This window comes from Loxodonta africana, chromosome 23 (genome assembly GCF_030014295.1).
Source record: "Loxodonta africana isolate mLoxAfr1 chromosome 23, mLoxAfr1.hap2, whole genome shotgun sequence".
NCBI lineage: Eukaryota > Metazoa > Chordata > Mammalia > Proboscidea > Elephantidae > Loxodonta > Loxodonta africana.
In genome coordinates, this window is record NC_087364.1 from 28,273,864 (window position 1) to 28,295,720 (window position 21,857).

The window sequence follows — 21,857 nt, forward strand, 5'->3', positions numbered from 1 at the left end:
CAAACTTTTTGTTTCTCCTAAAACAAGTTTTACCAAGGTTTACTGCAGATTAGATTAAAAATTTGAATGGAAGGTTTTGGAAATAAAGTAAAACTTTACTTTTCAGTGGGATTTTTCTTTCAGTTACAAACAATAGTATTTTGCTCATGCCTGCAAAGGAAATTGAAGTTGCAGCAACTATAAGGGGAATGAGAAATAAATATCTGGTGTGGCTGTAGTAACTCACTGAGCATAACAGTGAATAATGTGAAGTGTCAACATAAGAATTTTTTAAGTGCAGAACGTGGTTTGTATCTTGACAGTGTTTCTTTGAGTTCTTCTGGCAACGAATCTTCTCAACTTATTGTGCAATTTTAACTTATGCAATCACATACTTAATACTCATCTGAGTAGCAGAGTGCTGACTATTCAGGACTGAAGCCGCACCACACTGGAGGTGGCTAGAGAGGCTGGTCCATAGGGACCTGCAAGGCTGCCACCCTGTAAGATTGCTGAGACCCCAAGCCTTACCCTAAATCTGGACTGTTGTTAGTTGCCCTCAAGTTATTCCGACTCATGGTGACGCCACATGTACAGTAGAACTTCTTCATAGAGTTTTCAAGGCTGGGACTTTTTGGAAGCAGATTGCCAGGCTTGTCTTTCGAGGCACCTCTGGGTGGGTTCAAACCACCAACCTTTCAGCTAGTAGTTGAATGTGTAACTGTTTGCACCACCCAGAGCACTAGTTTTTTTTTTTTTTCTCTTTTCCTTTTGGTGAAAACATATAAAACAAAATATTCACCAATTCAACTTCTATGTATAGATTTCAGTGACTTGGTTACATTCTTCATGTTGTGTAACACTATCACTATTCTTCACCAACTTATTTCACCACAATTAACATAAAGCAGTAGAGGTTTTCACCACATTTTTCAGGCAGTTCTGATTTCCAAAATAGCTAAATGTAAGGCAATTAGAAATAAATTAAAATTAGAGAAAAGTTTACTCTCATGATTTTAATACTGGACAGCACATGTGAAAATGTAATACTGGACTTTTCCTCTGGTATCTAAATCATTTTTATTATGCTAAAAAAAGTTTTGTCATTGAGACAGAGCCCCAACTAATGGGGGTGATATTGTTAACTCTTCTCTGCAAGTCCTGTAAGTATGCACAACCCACAACTCTAAAGAACAAAGGAACAGACTATCTCCCTGGCTGGCCCAGAGTAGCTTGATTCAAAAAATATGGTGGTATTATGAATTTTTATATTTAAGATATCAAAGTATCCTTTAAAAATTCATTCAATATATTCAATTTAGCAATTAAGAGGCTATACAGTTTTGGGGGAGAATATAGTCCTGTTCTTGAAGAATTTATAATCTAGTTAGAGACAAATTATATGGGTATAAAACACCCCCAAAACAAATTAAATCAGTGTAGGATATTATTTTCTTGGCTTTCTAGGGCTTTCATAATCCAACTCTACTTTTTCACTACTCGTCCTGGAGAATATTCTTCTGTAACTAGGCAGATCTGCTAAGTCTCCTCCATACTGGTTATAAATAAGGATGCCTCTCCCTGCCCCCAAACCAAAAATTGTATCTAAAAACCAGTCCCTGCTTTCCATGTACTGAAGTATAAAGAGGCTGAGTTGATAATTATTAAGTTTCTTACATTCATAGCCCAGGGGCGGCGGGGAAGGAGCAGGCAGTGGGTAGGTGGTTTCAGGGGGATATTCCAGAGGGGCCTCAGGGAGAAGCCTGAACTGTTTTGGAGCCACAACTGTAGGTGCCTCACTTGTGACTGTGACCGGATCCCTCGGCTGTGCCCGTCCCCAGCCTCTCTCTGCCCTGGTAGGTGCTGGAGACAGGCATCTTAGAGCACCCCTCCACCTCACTCTACAAAGGCCGTTCCTCTTCCCTCAGACACATAAAACTCGTTGCCATCGAGTCAATTCCGACTCATAGTGACTCAATAGGACAGAGTGGAACTGCCCGTAGGGTTTCCAAGGAGCAGCTGGTGGATTTGAGCTGCCAACCTTTTGGTTAGCAGCTGACCTTTTTTTCTTGTTTATTGTACTTTAGATGAAGGTTTACAGAACAAACTAGTTTCTCAGGAAAGTTAGTACACATATTGTTTTATGACATAGGTTAACAACCCCATGACATGTCAACACTCTCCCTTCTTGACCTTGGTTCCCTATTACCAGCTTTCCTGTCCCCTCCTGCCTTCAAGTCCCTGCCCCTGGGCTGTTGTGCCCCTTTAATCTTGTTTTGTTTTATAGCCCTGTCTAATCTTTGGCTGAAGGGTGAACCTTGGGAGTGGCTTCATTATTGAGCTGAAAGGGTGTCCAGGGGCCATACTTTCAGGGTTTCTCCAGTCTCCATCAGGCCAGCAAGTCGGGTCTTTCTTTTTGAGTTAGAATTTTCTCCAGCTCTGTCTGGGACCCTCTATTGTGATCCCTGTCAGAGCAGTCAGTGGTGGTAGCCGGGCAGCACCTAGTAGTACTGGCCTCAGTCTGGTGGAGGCCGTAGCAGTTGTGGTCCATTAGTTCTTTGGACTAAACTTTCCCTTGTATGTTTAGTTTTCTTCTCTCTCCCTTGCTCCCAAAGGGGTGAGACCAGTGGAGTATCCTAGATGGCCACTCAGGCTTTTAAGACCCCAGACACTACTCACCCAAGTAGAACGCAGAACATTTTCTTTATAAACTATGTTATACCAGTTGAGCTAGATGTTCCCCGAGACCATGGTAGCAGCTGACCTTTTAACCACTGTGCCACCAGGGCTCATAGGAGGGGGTTAATTTGGTTTCAGTTTCCTTATTTATAAGCACACTGTAATCATATCTTCTTGAGATCACCTTGAAAAGAGCCTTCCTTCTACTAGTGTTTCCGAGCTCTGGAGTTTGATGACCAAGGTTTGAATCCCATCTCTTTGATCTTGGGCAAGTGACTTGGGCTCTGTGTTTCAGGGTCCTCTTCTGTAACCAAAACTAAACCCATTACCACCGAGTCAATTCCGACTCACAGCGATCCTACAGAGTTTCCAAGGAGTGCTTCGTAGATCTGAACTGCTGACCTTTTTAGCAGCCATAACTCATAACCACTATGCCACCAGTTTCCTCTTCTATAACATGAGGCTAATAACATGGTTGTCTTGAGAATTAAATGAGATAACACGTAAGTTTAGACCAATGCCTAAGATATTATATAGACTTTGGCTTTGAAATTTGTGTAGGCTCTGTGCTCAGTTGGCCTTGTGGTCATTAAACCATGAGGGTCTCTCTCTCCTTTTCCTATTTCTCAGCTGGATATATTTATGGATGTACTTATTTAGCTGATTATTTAATTAAAAAAATTTTTTTTGTTAAATATCCTGTTGTAATCAGGAATTATAAGACAATCACCCAGAATCACTACATTCGGAGCTACTATATCTAACATTCGTCTGTATACTTTTCTGGACTTAAATGTATATATACGTATACACACACATACATATATATAATCGTTATACAAGATTAGATACTGCACTCGATTTTGTCACATGCTTTTTCCTTGAGCACATCTACTACACTGTAAGTTCCACCAGGTGACAAATCATGAGGTTTTGTTCACCAGTGCAGGCTCACAGCAGGACTCAGAAAAAACCAAGGAATGAATGTCTCCACTTCAATAATCACACATCCACAAAATGATGAATCACAACATTTTCCCATATAGGTGTAGAATAGCTTCCGCAACCAGTTTTCTATCTTGGAAATTGACTTGTTTCCAATTTGTCTCTAGTTTCTAGCCATCTGTATTTTTGAAAAAAAAAAAAATTTAAATGTTAAAAAAAAGCACAAAGTATTTATTTATTTATTTTTAATATAGCACATATTAGTGAGCCCACCACCCAGAATCAACAAATTTTAAGGTTTTTTCCTGTTTAGCTTCATATTTAAAAAAAAAAAAAAAGCTATGAAGAATTGCAGATAAAATTGAAGTCCCTATTTTTCTCTCCCCACTTCCATTTCCCTCCCTCCCTCTGAAGAGAAAACAGCTGTCATAAATTCGGTGTGTACTCTTGCAGTTCATGTCTATATTTACATAAAGTATATGTAGACTGTAGATTCTGTGGGATTTTTTATTTATAAATGTGGTACAATAGTGTATATAAAGTTTTGCTACTTTTGTTTCACTCCATAACTGGTTTTGTATTCTATCCACGATCATTTATTCTTTGACAAACAGAGGGCTAGTCCATTCACTTAGCTACTGTATATGTTCCATCATCTGAATACCCACCCTTTATTTTCTGGCTCCCCTACTGTTGGATGGAAACCCTGGTGGCTTAGTGGTTAAGTGCTACTGCTGCTAACCAAGAGGTCAACAGTTCGAATCCGCCAGGCACTCCTTGGAAACTCTATGAGGCAGTTCTCCATCCTATAGGGTTGCTATGAGTTGTAATCAATCACTCGATGGCAGTGGGTTGGTTTTGGTTTTTCTATTGTTGGAAATTTGCATTGTTGCCTATTTTTCACTATTGCAAACAATGCTATAATGGTCACCGTAATTGCAAATTTTTTACAGGATATTTTACATGCAGATTTAAGAGTCAGTTAAATTCCTTTTACTTTACATTATTTCATTTGATGAAAGGTTTTTTTTTTTTTTAATTTTTTATTAAATTATGTTTACCCCTCTGAAAACAGAGCAGGGGCAGGCCCTTTAAACAGTGGGAACCAGGCAGCCAGTCTGTGGGTTGGGATTGGGGTGGAGTATGATCAGGGTATGAGTGAAAAGACAGAAATAATATTCTTGGTGAACACCAACCCACCAACCAACCCACCAAAACCCCTAAGCCGTTGCCATGGGATAATTCTGACTCATAGCGACCATATAAGACAGGAAGAACTGCCCCACAGGGTTTTCAAGGAGCGGCTGGTGGATTCGAGCTGTTGGTGGACTAGAACAGGCGACCTTTTTGGTTAGCGGCCTGAGCTCTTAATAACCGCGCCACCAGAGCTTACATTGGAAACATTTGTTTCCAATGCTGGGCAGGATCCGCGGGTAAAGTACAGTATGAGGTTAAAAAATGAAATTGAATTCTAAGCTGCATGATAATGACTTAACACATCAGAGCTCAAACAGAGAAACCAGGAGGCGGCTCTGAGGAGATTCCCTAAAGAGCTAAGGCCATAAAGCCCGGTAGGATTAAAAAGAGTAAAAGCTGGGAGAATGGAGAACAAGTACCTGAAGGCTCGTGAGGATGTTAAAATAGTTCAGAGATAATAACCTTCATTACTGTTTCTCTGGAGATTAAAATTTAAAAACCTCATAAGAGTTTATTACAGAGAAAACTGGGTTGCCTTTTAAAAGTATATTAGCCCTCACCATCACTTTCACCACTGCAGGTGGTGGGAGGTGTGCTAGGAGGTGAAGGCGCATCAGAAATGGATTCCGAATCTGACTTGCAGCCTTACTTCCACCAGCGCCTCGACGCAACTCTGCGTTGTGTCCTGTCCCAAACCCACGGCCAGAACGGTCCCAGTGCGCATCCACCCTCTCACTTGTTGGTGAATGTCACTGTGCTGCTCTGCATGCCGTAAACACGTCTCACAAACAGAATGCAAAAGCTCGGGGAGTGATGGGGTCTGCCTGTATGAAGGCACCCGGCAGCCGTCCTCCTCTAGTCCTCGGTTCCATGGTCCTATCAGCTCTCTGTCCCTTCCTGCTCTGATCTGAGAGGCTGGCGCCTTCTTGCTCCCTCCGCCGCTCATTCAGGCCTGTTAACTCACTTGCTTCGCCGAGCAGGGCGTTGGGAGCCTGGAAAGCCGCGGCAGCCTCGGCAATGGAGGGCCCGGCAGGAGGGCGGACGGGCAGGGAAAGGAAGGGCGAGGGCGGCCCGGACGGGCGTCCGTCCATCTGTCCGTCGGTCGGAGCGCGCCGGGCCAGGCCCCGCCCGGCTGGTATGCGGCCGGGAGTGACGCGGGCGGCGGCTCACGTGACTCCCGTGGAATGCCAACAATGTAGCGAATGTCCCACTTGGGGTGCGCTCTGGAGCCCGGCGCTAGCGCCCGACGATGGAGCCGCCGCCGCCCGCGCCGCCCGTGGAGCCCCCTTCGCCGCGGGGCCCGCAGCGGCCCCGGCCTCGGGTGCCCCGCCGCTCGGCCCGCGAGGCCACAGAGCCGAGAGTGGGGGCCGCCCCGCGAGCCTAGACCGCGCCCGGAGGTGAGAGACGCCGGGGGCGGGCGTCGGCCGGCGGGCTAAGGGCCGCCCGTGGAAAGTTGGCCGCGGGCTCCTCCGCACCCTCCGCCGCGGCTGGGGTTCCGGGGACGGCCTGACCGAGGGGCGGGAGTGAGAGCGAAGGGACTCTCCCCGGACCGAGGTCACCCTCCGCCCTGGCCCGCGTAGCCCGGCCTGGGCGAAGGCGTCGGGGAGCCGCCCCGGCTGGCGGCGCGCGTGGGGGCTCCGGGCCGCGAGCAGCGGAAGTTTGGGCAAGTTGGCGGGCCGGGCCGGAGCTTGTACGGCGGCTGCGGCGGCGGCCCGGTGCGCGGCGCTTTGTTGTGCGCCGGCCCGCCGCTGGGCCGGCCGGTCCCGGGAGCAGTCGTGACAGCGCGCCGATCCCCGCGCGCCCCCAGGCCGCGGCCCCGGACGGGTAGGGTGAGGGGCGGGCGCCGGCGCGGGCGCGCTCTGGATTTTCTCAGCCAGCGCCTAGAGTTCGTAGGACCCGGTCCGAGTTTCGGGAACACTTTGGGGCGGTGAAAGTGGTGGCAGTTGCATAACACGCCTTTCCTGCGTCCCGGCTGAGTCGACTTTTCTGGGACTCGACTTCTCTAATGCAAATCACATGCAGTCAGCCAGCTTCCCGGCCACGCTCTGGAGATGCGGGCTCGGCTGTGATTCATATTTTTGTCAGTCACTTTCTGTCGTTCCTGACTTTGAAAACTTAAGGAAGAGCATCTCCGTGGGGGATGAGATCCGGACAGCGGGGCTGGGCAGGAGTGCCTCGCTGGAGCAAACCTCGGTCTGTTGACTCGGTCGCCTGTGCGCATGGGGCGGGCGGAGGCAGACAGAAGAACACACCTTCCGGCACCTTGTGACCCGGTTTGGTGAGCGACAGCTTCCCGAAAACATGGCGAGGAGAACGTAAGGCCGGGGACGGGTCTTGAGGCCCTCGAGTGGGAAGTATTCTTTTGCAAACATAACCGTGAACGTACACTATACTTGTATATTTTGTTATACTCACCAAAAAAAGAAAATTTTTCACATTTTTGTAGGATAAATGAGAGTTCTTAACATACTTATTGTCTAGGCTTTTTGAAATTATTTAGCGTTAATTATTTTATTAAGCTAGGGAGAATACATTTGGCAGGTGGAAATTAAAATTAATAGCAGGACAGCTCTCTTCACAAAGTATTCAGCAAATAGGCACATTTTTTAGGAAAGTTTCTGAGCACATTTTACTAAGAAACTTGAATACACTGAAATCTGAATGGAGAGTCACAAAGTGTGTGTGATCTGAGTACAGGTGTTCTGGTTAAAATTTTAATTTAGTAGATGAGGGGCCTTTCCTTAGTAATGGAGAAAGTAGCTTGTGTCTGGCTTATTGGGATGTTTGTGCTAAATAGATCTTGCTCTGTGTTTTCAGTTTAATCTCTGCATAAGCGTCAGCATGATGGATCACCATTCTTAATCAAGAGACTAAGCTTCGTTGTATCTTTTAAGTTTTTTCTTCAGGGACTGCTGTAATGAGTTAGTACCAGATAAATCTTCCAAAATAAGAATGCAGAGACTGTTAAAGTCTGTTTTAAATTAACAATAATTAACAAGATACAATGTTCAGTCTCATAAAATTTTGTTTCATTATCCAGGCCTATGGAGCACTGTTTAATGACTGTGCCAGCATGCCTTTGAAATTAAACTGCTGAAGGTTTAATAAATCTGAAAATGTCCAGCAATTTTGAAATGGTGTTTGAGTGGAGGATATCATGCAAAATTATTAAGGTGAATTATTAGAGTCATAGATTTTAAAACTGAAAGGGATTCCTTTAGCCTCTTCAACTAGTTTGAAATGGTTTTAACTTAAGTGGGAATTGAAATTGTACATATTTCTTAGCAAATCAAGGGGTTGGTGGGAGGGCCTTTCCTTTGGTGGGAGGGGAATGCTTTTACAATAGGATGCCTTGTTATTTTAAATGCTGAGTTGTGAATAGCCAGCCTTGGGTCCCATAGAGGGCAAGAGGAAGCTGATAAATTCACTGTAAACACACAGAAAGTGGAATAGGGTTTTGGGAAGCTTTTGGGAGTGGTGGTGGAATGTTCTGTGTTGTATTAGAAAAACCAGACCAACTCAGTTTTTGAAAAGCTGCTTTTATATTTTATTTCACAGTAATAATAATGTGAAACTTCTGACTAATAGATACCTTATTGACTTTTTAAATAGTGGGTTTGTAAAAATACAGAGGATAAGTTTACTTTGTCTTGACTGTAAATCTTAAAAAAAAAAGGAGCAAAATATTCTCATCCATGGTCTGAAAAGATTGCACTTGATAATAGAAGAATTTGGTCTCCTTCATCTTTTTTTTTTTTCTTTTTAAAAAATCTGTTGACTCCATGACAACTAACAACAACAACGTTGATTAGTAAATTGTCTGGATAGAGCTGGGCAGGCAAATTGTACAACTCCAGGGGGCACCGTTCCCATTGAATGCTAAGCTAAGTAAATGGTGCTCTGTGTAATGGGGTCCATTTACATGGAGTACCATGTGAATGGTGTCTTTTGTGAAGATTTCATTTAGTGTTAGTTGTTTTTCTGGTATTTTTAAGGGTATTTGATATACAGTGTCATTTTGGAAGTATCAGTAAAACAGGATAATGTTGAAAATAAAGATATTGGTTATGATGCTAAAATTAGGATGGAAATTTAGCATTCCTTAATGTTTACCGTTTACCATATGAAGACTTTGTGTTGGTTACTATCTAGAACAAGTCAGCTGAATTATGACCAGTGTTTTTTTTTTAATTTATTAAAAAGAATATTAAAAGACGATACTCTTTTTGTTCATATGTCAGTATTTGACAGGAATTTTTCTGGAGGAAAAGTGAAAAATCTCCTATTTTGTAGCTGTGGTTTGTATTTATTAATGCTGATTGTGAAGATATTGAGGCATAATGCAAGTCTCATAGCCCCAAAATCAGGATGGTAAGGATCTTAACAATGTAAGTTGGAATTTGAATGGAGGGGGCCTCTGGAGTATTGGGCCTCACTGCCTCCAGGCAGTTATCTTGAATAGGAATGCTAAGGACCAACACATTCTTTTACTAATTTACTGCATAGTACCTCACTAGCCTCAAGTCTATTTTTTCAATAAATGTATCCAGTAGCACCTGCCCCTCCTCAACATTGCCGCTCATCTTTCTTTTCTATGTGTAAGCCTTTTCACAGGAAGTTCTAGACTCCAAGAATAGCTTCATACTTCGTCCATCAAATCGTAGCCTTTCCAATATTGGTGAAACTTTCCTTTCTTGAGGAGGCTTTCTCCACATAATTTGAACACCTGCCTGAAGCATTGTTCCTCCATAGCGATAGACACATACACTGGGATCTTTGGGCAGCAGCAGTATTACCTTTCCTTAGGGCAGTGATTCTGAAATGGGCTGGGAGTCATACTCCTTAGTATGCGATAGCTGAAACTTGGGAGGGGGCTGGGTGCAGAGGAGGCAGCGCTTTCTCAAAGATTGAGAATCCCTGTTGGAGTATGGAATTGAATATAAGGAGACTCATCCTGTTCAGTTGTTTGCTGTTTTGCTTTTTTAACTAGAAATGCCAGAAAGAACTGACAAATTTATCAGTAACCTGGTCGCTCCATTTGGATATCTTGAGTGCAGACTTCTGTGGCTTCTTTTTGTTATGCCATTATTCATATTTGTGTACAAATATATTGCATGAATAACATGTACAAAGCTGTCTAATAGGATGTGCTGTCTTGTTTTTCCTTTGGATTGTAAGTTTATTTAGAGGTGAGAGTCTGGCCTGCCTACCTGAAACCGCATGACCATCACAGCATTAGGCATACGTATGGTACTTCCAAACACACTGAATTTTTATGATGACACCGTTTATTGGCGAGTGGGACTTTTTTATAAAGTGAGTTTTCCTGGATGCCCAGAGGCCTGTAGTCATTGGTTTCCTCAGAAACCCTTATGACAGGGTAGCCCCCATTGTTTGGTTTGCTGACAAAACAATCCTGGAGTGGTACATCAGCCCCAGTGCTCTGCGAGTCTGACCTTCAGCATCTGGTTGAAGTCCTGGCCCATCTGCTTGACTTAGTTTCAGCTTTGCTCATCTGTTACAATAGAGGTATGATTTCAGTAATAACTGGAATGTTAGGTCCAAGAAATACCGATTTTAAAAATGCATGTGTGTATTGTTGTGCAGATCCTGTGAGACACCAGTTTGGTTGGTGACTTGATGAATGTTTAGCAATGGGGGTTTGTGAGGGCATTTGGAGAAATCAGGATAAAAATTCTTGAACATCTGATAGCATTTTCTATAATTGGCCTGAGAATTGGAGTTGGGTTTGGTAGGACCAAATTGAAAAGATGCTTAAAGTATTACTCTTACATTTTTATTTCAGTCGCCTATACTAAGCATGGGTTAATATTTGAAAATGAGATTATTTTGGTTTGTGAATTTTGTTGCAGTTTTAAAATTCCAGTGTTTTGTTTCTTTTAAAGTGTATTTAAATTGATTGGTGATGCCAGAATATAAAAAATAAGGTTACTTTTCTTGATACCTCCATTATTTTGAGTTTATATTCATAAGGACATAGGGTCATATTTATAAAATCATTGGTGAAAGAAAATTTCCCGTATAAAAACCTGTGGCCGTTCAGTTGATTGCGACTCATAGCAACCCTATAGGACAGAGTAGAACTGCCCTCATAGGGTTTCCAAGGCTGTAATCTTTACAGAAGCAGACTGCCACATCTTTATCCCTTGCAGTGGCCAGTGGGTTTGAACCACCAACCTTTTGGTTAGCAGCTGAACTACTGCGCCACCCCTGCTCCCTTCCCACTTATTGAAAAAAAAAATTTTTTTTATTAGGTCTTATTAAAATGATACAGTAATGTGTCAAAGTAGCTCATTTCTAGTTACAATTTCAATTTGACTGATGAGTATTCCCCTGATAAATTCTTTCAGAAGTTTATAATTTAGCCTTGGAATCAACTGTCTTCAAACCGAATTTTAAAATACAAGGCCTCAAGCTGAGAAAACCCATTACTTATTTGTAGGGGGTGGGGATGTGTGGCTGCACCACTCACTCCCATAGCTCAGGAGTTACTCTGGTGTGGGGGCTTTGTCCTTCTATCAGTCCCCAGTCCCCAAGTCCAGTTTTTGCATTTGCGTAGCTGCGTTTGGAAAGGGAACCATTGTTCAAACACTAGTTAGCTAAATGTGAACAGTTAAGTGACATTTCATACTAGTGTGTGCTTCACTAGGACGCATTTCACATCTTAAACTTCAGAGAAAGGGCACTTGTGCTTATCCAGTGCTTTCTGTGTGCACAGCCATGTGCTAATGCACCCAGTTTAGAATTGAGGAAACTCAAGAGTGGTAAGTGACCTTATGTATGAGTTCAGCAGTTACTTCTTGGGTCTATATGCCAGTGTGCTAGGAGGTAGATAGGAGTGAGCCAAACAGTACTGCTACCCTCACGGTGCTTTATCGTTCACATAATTCAAGCAGAGAACACAAGTCGTTATCCATTGAGCTGAGTGCTGAGAAGGACTGTAAGAGTGAACTCTAGGGTCCCTTAGATTGGGTGGGTAAGAAATCCCCCCCCTTTGTTTTTTTATTGTGCTTTAGGTGAAAGTTTACGGAGAAAATTAGTTTTTCATTGAACAATTAATACACAAATCGTTTTGTGATATTGGTTGCCAACCCCACGATGTGTCAACACTCTCCCCTTCTTGACCTCGGGTTCCTCATTTCCATTCTTCCAGTTTTCCTGTACCTTCCTGTCTTCTTATCTTTGGATTTGAACAGGCGTGCCCATTTAGTCCCATATACGTGGTTGAACTATGTGTGTTATTGTTTGTTTTATGGGTCTGTCTAATCTTCGGCTGAAGGGTGAGCCTCAGGAGTGACTTCAGTACTGAGTTAAAAGGGTGTCTGGGGGCCATCCTCTCTGGGTTTCTCCAGTCTCTGTCAGACCAGTAAGTATGGTCTTTTTTTGTGAGTTTACATTTTGTTCTCCATTTTTCCCCAGGTCTGTCTGGGAGCCTGTACTGTGATCTCTAAGAAAGCCCTTTCTAAGGAAGGGATTTGTAAGCTGAGATTTCCAGGAGTAGGAGTGAGCCAGGCTGGGATGTAGGGGAGAGTGTTCCTAGCAGAGAGAATGGTCTTGCTAAGTTTTGGAGGTATAAGGGAAGAATTGGATGCGTTTAAATTAAACAGTAAGTGACAGAGCCAGGTTCCACCCCAGGTCTGACTGATTGGCCACGGTCAGCTTCTCAGGTGTTGCTGGGAAGACTTCAGCAAGCTGGAGCCTGGCTGCAGACAGCATTCAGTGAGTCTAGGGACTTCAGCAAGCTTTTCTTCTCTGAGCTTTTCTTTCTCTAAAAAAGAAAGACACTTTAGTTTTTTAAGCATCGTTATCAAACACTGACTTAAAGTGGAGCCACTGGGAGTGAGCTTTTAAAGCATGAGATACCTTGTGTCTACATTTCCTTGGGTACCTTTTCCACTAAGCCCACCTGGATTTCACCCTGGGCTTATCGCCTGACCTGATTAAAACCTGCCTAATTTGTTCTGAGTCCCTTAATTTATTCATACTTATAATAATAGTGATTAACCTGTATATCATGCATTGCAGATTGAGAGTGCCTTCACACCCAGCATCAGATCGAGGAAGGTTATGGAGATTGAAATGGAAGCTCCTAGAGTTTAGTGGAGTCCCTGGGTGCTGCAAACTGGTTAAATGGGCTCGGCTGCTAACTGAGAGGTTGGAGGTTCAAGTCTACCCAGAGGCACATCGGAAGAAAGACCTGATGATCTACTTCTGAAAAATCAGCCATTAAAAACCCTGTGGAGCACATTTCTTATCTGACACAGATAGGGTCATCACGAGTCAGAGTTGATTCCACGACAACTGGTTTTCTAGAGGTTCAGTGGCATGTGCAGATCACAGAGCTAAGTGTTGGGGTTAGAAATGGAACATAAGCTTCCATCTCTAGCTCCTGAGATGTTATTTTGTATTTCTCCATCTTATAAATAAGCCTTCCCTGCCCTGTGTTTTTCTTCAGTCATGTCTTCACCCCCAATGACTGCCCTCCCTCCACCCACCACTGAGACCATCCTTAGGACAGTCCCCAGTGTCCAGAGGGTCCAGGTTTCCTGGCTCAGAGAATGGCAACACCATTCACCCAGCTTTCCAAACCAGAAACTTGGGCATTGTCTTTCAAACGCACCTTTGTAATAAAATACCAAACTGTACGGATTCTACCTCTTAGATTCTGTCCTCTAGCTACTAACCTGTTTGAGATTACCATCATCTCTTGTGAGCATTACGGCACTGGCCGTCTGGTTGGACTCCTGGTCTTGTGGCTCTGTGTCCCCAGCCCCAGCTTTCCTCCTACACCATAGCCAGCAGGACCTCTCTGAAACACAAACTGGATCACATCACTCAACTGCGTGAAGCCCTTCAGTGCTACATGTTTCCCTGAAAATGAAAGGCTAGGTTACTGAACAGCTGGCTTGAACTCTGAATTGAGCACTATTGAATCCTTTGCACTTGGGTCCTGTTTTGCCATGTGCTCTCCTCCCTGTGCTGCTCAGGCTGCCTGGACTCTGCCTCTCCTCCTGGTTTCTCTGAAGCCCCATGTCATCATTCTTTTTAGTGACTTGCCTGTGTCCCACGTGGATTGTACAATTTGTCTCATTCACCACTGTGTTCAGCGTTAGTGTGCACTGGATATTGTGAGTGGATGACTGCAGAGCCCACCCTCAGTCCCCCATCCCCACTGCTGTCAGGACACATCCCAGCTCCTTGTCATGGATGTGCAGGCCTCTCATGATTGGGCTCCTCCCTCTGTTTTCAGCTGCACAGCCACTTAGTACCTGTTGGTGACTGAACAGATCAGTAAGCTCTGTGCCTCAGTGCTTCAACTGTAAAACGGAGCTCATGACCCTGTCTACCCCAGAGAGCTGTTGTGAGGATTAAAGAGGATGGTGTAAAAGGTTTAGAATGGGGCAGGTGTAAAGCACGTGCTCATTAAATGGTAACTGATCCACAGCCTTGTCCCCACTAAATTCTTCACTAACTGCTCCCATGCCAGCCACACTGACCAATGGGACATTCTCGGTTGTGCTGTCTGTCCTTTCTCCCACCTGAGTGCCTGTACCTGGCCATTTTCTCTTTTTTCCCGTGGATATCTCTAATTTGTTCCTCAAGATCTTTTCCTAATTGCCCTTGCCTCCCACCCCACCTAAGCTGGATTTGGGTTTTTTTGGGGGTATAACCTCCAAATTCCTTGGGTACGCTTTTATTGCCAAACATATTATACTGTATTTAAATAATCCATATATATAAAAAAAAAATATATATATATATATATTTTTTTGCCTCCTCATCCTCTTTGAAGTCAGAGGCTAGTCATTCTTTTCTGCATGCCCAGGCCCTGGAAACAAGCCACCCTGTATGGGTGTTTGGGCTGTGCATTGCTCAAGGACCCTGTACCTCAGAGGGCATGCCTTACCTCACCTCACACGTATGCTAACTTATGAGAGCATGGACAGCCAACTTGGGAAACCTGGCCATCTTAGAAGACCTGAGCAGAGTGAGGTGCCGCCCCGCAGTACAGCCACACGAGCATATGTGATCATGCACATGTGGCTGTGCACATGTTCCGGAAAGCACATGCAATCACACACCTCATTAGTGACCCGTGCTCAGGCCATTTCTTTCTGTCTTGTGCCTCAGAGGTCCAGTCCTCACCCTCCACTTGAATCCAGATGTTCCTGGCCCCCTTTCCTGAGGGTTGTGTGTGTATGTGTGTGGGTTGTGGGTTGTGTGCTTTGGTGTCAGAGTGCATGTATGAGTGGGCCAGGGCTGCTGCTCAAACTGGAAACAACCCACATGCCCATCAATGGCAGAATGGATAAATAAGTTACAGTGTATTCCTACCATAGAATACTATACAGAAAGAAAAAGAACAAACCACATGGATGAATAACCAAACATAACATTGAACAAAATAAGCTAGACACAAGGAGTACAGACTGTGTAATTCCATGCATATAAAGTTCAAAAACTGGTCAAAATAATTCTTGGTGTTAGAAGTCATAACACCAGTCAGTCTGGGTGGCCGGGAGGACTGGAGACCTGTGGAATTGTAGTAGTGGCGTGTTCCTTGATCTGGATGTGGGTTACAGGGGGTGCTCTCTTTGTGCTGTGAGTTGGAATCAACTTGACAGCAGCAGGTTCTGGCTGTCTTTGTGAACATTTATCGATTGTATGGTTTGTGTATTGTAGAAAATGAATGTTAAATAAAAAAGATTACACCCCTCCCTAAAGAAAGCTTTACTGAGCTTCCCAGCTTTTAGCGGCTTGCTCTTTTTAGAGCAAATTACAGAGACAGCTTTGAGGCCACAGAATCACCTGGGGCCTCCTTCAGCTGTCCCCGATGTGCCTTCCCTCCGATGGTATGGCAGGCAGAGAGGGCATCCCCATGGTCTGGCTCTAACATGGAACTTTCTTAGCTCCTCAACCTGGACCATCTCTTGGGGCCCTTACTCCTTTTTAGCTGAGTAAAAAGCAGCTTGCTCCTTATCTTTAGTTGGCTGTTATTACTTGATGGTGAAATGAGGATTGAGGGTCAGGGCCGGGGTTGGGCGGGGGGGGGGGCTTGAACCACCCACTCTCTTACCTAACCATCACATTTCACAGGTGAGCAGGCAGGTTTTGTTAATGTCGCATATGCTGATGACTTGCCCATGTGTATCCTTCAACCCAGATCTCTGGCCGTGGTGTGACTCACTCCTGAGTCCCCCCCCTCCCCAGGTGGCTGCTCCTCACCCAGGCTGCCATTTTTTCTGCCTGGAGTGCTACAGTTGTCCCTTCCAACTCATCTTCCTGTTGGCTTCCAGTCTTCACTTTCTGTAGGGCATTTCTGGCCATACCACTCTTAGGTCAGACATGGCCAGTGGCTCCCCATCTTCTGCATTGAGTCCAGATTCTTAACATGGCCTCAAAGGCCCTGCAGAAGTTAGCCCCTCTCCACCTCCACAGCCTCACCCCTCCACGACTCTCCAGGAAAAGCCTCAGCCACATAGATCTAAACGTGGTGGGTGAATACTACAGGCCTTCACATACCTCTCTTCCTTTGCATATGCTGTTCCCTCTGTCAGGAATGCCATTCTTCCTAAGACTCAGAAAAGAAAAAACAAAGTCAAAACAAAACCCTTGCCATCTAGTCGATCCCGACTCATAGGGCCCCTATAGGACAGAGTAGAACTACCCCATAGGGTTTCCAAGGCAGTAATCTTTACGGAACCCACATCTTTCTCCCGCGGGGCAGCTGCTGGGTTTGAACTGCCGACTTTTCTGTTAGCAGCCCAGCACTTAACTACTGTGCCACCAGGGCTTCTCCCAACACTCAGATTTAGTAGTTATTTCTACTATGAAGCTTTTCCAGACTTTCTCCTTTGATGGTTTTTTTTTTTTTTCTTTCTTGGGTGTCTCTTTTTCTTTGAAGCTGTTTATTTGCCTGCCTTACCTTCACCTCCCACCTAAAGGCAGCTTTTGTTGTACTTCATCCTAGTAGTGCCTGTGGCTTAGTAGGCGTTTGATAGATGTTTGCAAGGTAGATAGGTAGGTGGGTGGGTGGACGGATGAGTGGAGGATGGTGATTGAGTGGACGGGTGGGTAGATGGGGGAGATGGATACATTTTGACCCTGGAAAAACCCTTCTCACATATCTGATCAATTATTTGTTTTAAAAGTAGATGGTTTATAGTTCTCTGTTTTACAGTTTCCAAAGAAAAGGAAGAAAACCAAAGGTTGGAAACCAAGTGATGTGTGTGAATTTCTCTTGGAAAAGGAGTGACTTCTCTGCCTGCCCTAGACGCACGGAGTCACTTCTAAGATTCTCTACATGTGCTTGGCAGCCGCTTGAGAATCGCTCCATTTTTGTCGGAATGTGAACTTATGGTTTTAGACAGTTAGGTATTTCAAAACAGATGCTTAGACCACTGAGTCACTGAAAATGAGTGTGGTTGCAATATGCTCATTTATACCAATGTTAAGTGTAGCCCTTAGACTCTGGCACCCTGCCAGCACAGGCCACAGGGGTCTCAGCTGTCCCTGCACCTAGCATATCAGCAGTTGCATATAAAAATATTAATATCATGTTGAAGAATTTCATTAATCTGATTTGTACCTACTTAGTGGAATCTTCTCTCTTAGTTACATTGAGAAAGGGAGCAATTAAAACCATTTAAGACCCTCTCCTCTCACTTCCCTAAGAAAGGAATAGTAATTTTAACGTCATTTCTTAGTGTTTACTATTGCACGTGGGTATATAGTTTATCTTTATGACTTAATTCATGTAAAACTTTTAGAACAATGCCTGGAACATAGAAAATACTTAACAAATATTAGCCATCATTATGTTTTTCCACATGAGAAAAGTCTGTGAAGCCGAGTTGCATTTTACAGTTATAAAATTCCTTACTTGAGCTAAAATGCCAGGTCCTTCTAAAGGATGCTTGTTTTGGATTGGCTTTTCTTTGCTTATTAAAACTCAAAGTTGTCTTTCAGAGTCCGCTCATTGCCTTCTGTGGGGTAAACGGGAGTGGATGAGGAGAGGGACAGGAAAGGGGAGGAAGGAGCGGCTCATAACTCAGAGGAAGCTTAGGGTTTTGGTTTTACCCCAAGTGGATATCAGTGCTTGCTGTTCTTGTTAGCTGCCATTGAGTTAGCCCCCAATTCATGGTAACTACATGCACAACAGAAGGAAATGCTGCCCAGTCCTGTGTCATACCCATGATCGGTTGGGGATTGGACTGTTGTGATCCATAGGGTTTTTTTTTTTTAATTTTCACTGTGCTTTTTTTTTTTTTAAGTGAAAGTTTACAAATCAAGTCAGTCTCTCACACAAAAACTTATATACACCTTGCTACATACCCTCAATTACTCTCCCCCTAATGAGGCAGCCCACTCCCTCCCTCCACTCTCTCTTTTCATGTCCATTTCGCCAGCTTCTAACCCCCGCTATCCTCTCAACTCTCCTCCGGACAGGAGATGCCAACATAGTCTCAAGCGTCCACCTGATCCGAGAAGCTCACTCCTCAACCAGCATCCCCTGTCCATCTCCACAGGGCTTTTTATTGGCTGATTTTCTGAAATAAATCACCAGGCCTTTCTTCTTAGTCCATCTTAGTCTAGCAGCTCCTCTGAAACCTGTTCAGCATCATAACAACATGTAAGCTCCACTGACAGCGGGTGGTGGCTGGGCATGAGGTACGTTGACCAGGAACTGAACCCAGTTTCCTGCATGGAAGGCAGGGATTCTACCGCTGGACCACCAATGTCTCCATTATCAAAGCTTAGATCATAACAGTTAATTATGTAAACAATAATAATAACAGTAATAGTAGCAACTTCAATTTAGTGAGAATTTAACTGTGTCCCAGTGCTGCTGAGCCAGTTACATACATTATCTACTCAATGCTAAGCACTACCCTATTACCAAATGCTGTCCTTTTTTTAACAGCGTTTTTTATTGTTGAGAATGCTGGGATGAGGGAGGTTCAGTACTTGTCCACGGTTACATAGCTGATAAGTTACTGGAGCCGGACACTGCCTCCAGAAAAGCTGGCTGCTAACAGCAGTTTCAGGGATTTGCTTGATTTTGTTTTCTGAATTGAAGAACCACAGAGTAGTTAGTGAATTAGTGAATGGAGTAGGTATAATTCATTATTGCAAAATACCTTTGTAACATCTAGTTCTATGTAATGAGGCCATTTCTGTGCTGCAGTAATAGGTGATCTAAACTAATACAACTTTTATTGAGAGAGTCTTTTGGTGTTAGTGTGATCACAGTGGACTCTGAGAAAGGAATCACCCACATAGTTTTAGTAGCTCCTTTCCACACAGGTCGTAACGCTGATGAGAAGTGCTATCTTGTAAGAAAATTGAGGAAATAGTTACTGTCAGATTCTCATAATGCATTGTGTTGAAATTGCTTTTAACTGCAATATAAGACATCTTTAATATGATACGTTTTGTGGTGTCTTTCAGGAAGACTGTGAAGGTTTTATACAGAGAAATTTCCAAAGATGTGGAGGGACCACAGCTTCAGGGGGATGGGAGGCTAGCAAAGCACCAGGAACAAGGGAAAACAGTGTGGATTGGGAATCAAGATTCGTGAATAGGAACAAGCCACAAATGCAAGACCCTATCTAGATAATTTAACCCTAAATACTCAAGCTGTGGATTTCAAAATGAAATTACATTATAATGAAGCATTTTAAACAGACTGTCATTTGCTAATACTACTGTCCTTACCTTGAGTCGACTATTTATAAGCTGGTATCACCTTGCTGGTTATATCTTACAAGAAACATCTTGGGACGTCCCTTGTCATGTGCTCTAACCAGAGTTGAACAGTATTTCTGTCATTTCTGAGAGATGATGTGTTTGTTCTTAATCTTGCCAAGTAGAATATTTCCAGGATCTATGTCCATTTCTAACATTATGTGGAAACCACAAATGAACATTTTTCTCCCATTTATTCTCTTTTTCAGATAGTCATCTTCAAAATGAAGACTCTGGAGAATTTTAGATTCTCTACAGGAACAACAAAAATTGAAGGAAAGAAATTTTTCAAAAAGAAGTTGCTTTGAAAGTATGTTTACAACTAACTGATATTGACAGTTTTTTTTTTTTTTTAAATAATAGAGAATTTAAGAAGATTGTATTTATGGTAAAAGGAAACTGGACTAACAATGAGGCCAAAGACTTTTCCTGCCACGACTTATTCTGGAAATAGCAGGCAGCGATTGCAGGAGATTCGCGAAGGGTTAAAGCAACCGTCCAAGTCTTCGGCTCAGGGGTTACCAGTGGGACCAAACAATGACTCTTCCCTGGACGCCAAGGTTCTGGGGGGCAAGGACGCTGCCAGACAGCAGCAGCAGATGAGATCCACCCCAAAGTTTGGGCCTTATCAGAAAGCTTTGCGGGAAATCAGATACTCCTTGTTGCCTTTTGCTAATGAGTCAGGCACCTCCGCTGCTGCAGAAGTAAACCGACAAATGCTGCAGGAACTGGTGAATGCAGGATGTGACCAGGTGGGTGTGAACCTCTCTTGAGGTTCCCTGGAGTGACGGTTCCAGTGAGGAGTGCATCTGTAGTAGAGCTGAGCCCAAGGATTCTTGGGCTACTTGAAGGCTTTGATTTGGTTACTACTCATGGAAGTGTTTCTAGGTTAAAAACCCAAGGCCCTTTGAATGTATCGTTGAACAGTTGTTTCCCTTCTCTCTAAAAGGTTCCATTTACTGTTTTTCTTTTCCCTGCAAGGTTCAGAAGTCCCTGAACTCTCCTGAAATTGTGCTGCATGTATTTTCTGTTCCGTTTTTGTGAAGATGGGAAGGGCTTTCACACTTAGGTTTCTTTGGGTTTTTTTTTTTTTCCTGAACTGTCATGGGGAAGAGACTTGCTCCCATCATCTTTTTTTTTTTGGCTGTTGTTGTTGATTAACATCAATTGGCTATACTCTGACTCTTTTTCCTCCTGTTTTAAAAAGTGATATATATATATATATGCTGTTACAGATGTAACTATGTTAGGGAGATGAGAAAACTAGAAAAAGAAAAAGCTTGAGTAAATGGTGGCAACACAATCTAAATTCTCAGCTGCTTAAGAATAAAGGGACACATTGACGGAGGTAGCACCAATTATATATAAGTACACAACTTACAGCTGTGCATGTATGTATGATTCCTTAGAAATTCACATTCTTGGCGAAAATCTAAGTTGAGGGGCAGGGCTAGATGAAATGGAACTAATGTCCAACCAGGTAAAAATGCAGTGAGTAGATACAGCCAATAAAAGTGTAATTGCCTTATGAAATGGCTTCTGAAAGCCAGTGTTTTATTGCCTGTCGTCTTAAAAATTACAGTTGTATGAAAATGAAAATAAGCTATCTTTGCTGCGTTGGAGAATTAGGAAGATTTCACTTTCAGAGCACAACAGGATGGTTTGGCCACTTTTATTTTATTTTCCTGGGCATACCCTAATTATGCACTCCTGGCATCTCAGTCACAGTAAAAGGCTAACACTCTTGTCTTTTTATTTCCAAAAGCAGTTTCAGTCCTCTCGTGTTTTATTACCGTAGAATGTGACAAGAGAATTTATGTTTCTCAGATGATATAATGCATTTGTGAAACTAATCCTGCTATTTTGTAGGGAGTGTCCTTGACACTTTGGGATATACTGAGATTAACTTGTGTTGAGCAAGCATTATTATGTCGAGAGTTGGTTTTACAAAGCATGGGATCATGAATAATGTGGTACAGAGTGTTTCTGTGATGGAAGCTGACAGCACAGGCGTGACCTTGCTCGTTGTGAAAATATGACGTTAAATCTGCTGCCAAGTGCTATCCCCTGACAAACAGAACTTGATGGGTTTGAAAGTAGGGAGGGAGCAGTCCTGAGGAAATACTGGAGTGAGATTGCAGAAGGACTTGCAGGCCAACAGCAGAGCTTAAAATCTTCTGTAAACCACTTGCAAACAAAAGAGGTAATCACAGCTGGAGTGTTCTTTGCAGTTGTGTTTCAGCTGTGGTAAGAAACAAGTCAAGCAAGTAATCCAGAATACAGGTGGG

General features: G+C 43.5%; 1 protein-coding gene across 3 annotated transcripts in view; it reads left to right on the forward strand.

The window, feature by feature from the left end:
• Positions 1-6,073: 6,073 nt before the first annotated feature.
• LATS2 (large tumor suppressor kinase 2) overlaps positions 6,074-21,857 on the forward strand; it is a 161,758-nt gene continuing 145,974 nt past the window's right edge. For 2 of the 3 annotated variants that reach the window (XM_064275357.1, XM_010593942.3), the window contains exons 1-2: positions 6,074-6,197; positions 19,779-20,321. In XM_064275357.1, coding sequence (XP_064131427.1) covers positions 19,980-20,321 — 342 coding nt within the window. In that variant the 5' untranslated portion in view covers positions 6,074-6,197; positions 19,779-19,979. Of the gene's footprint in view, positions 6,198-6,605; positions 7,116-19,778; positions 20,322-21,857 lie in introns of those variants that run through there. The other variant, XM_023553118.2, reaches the window with a different exon arrangement.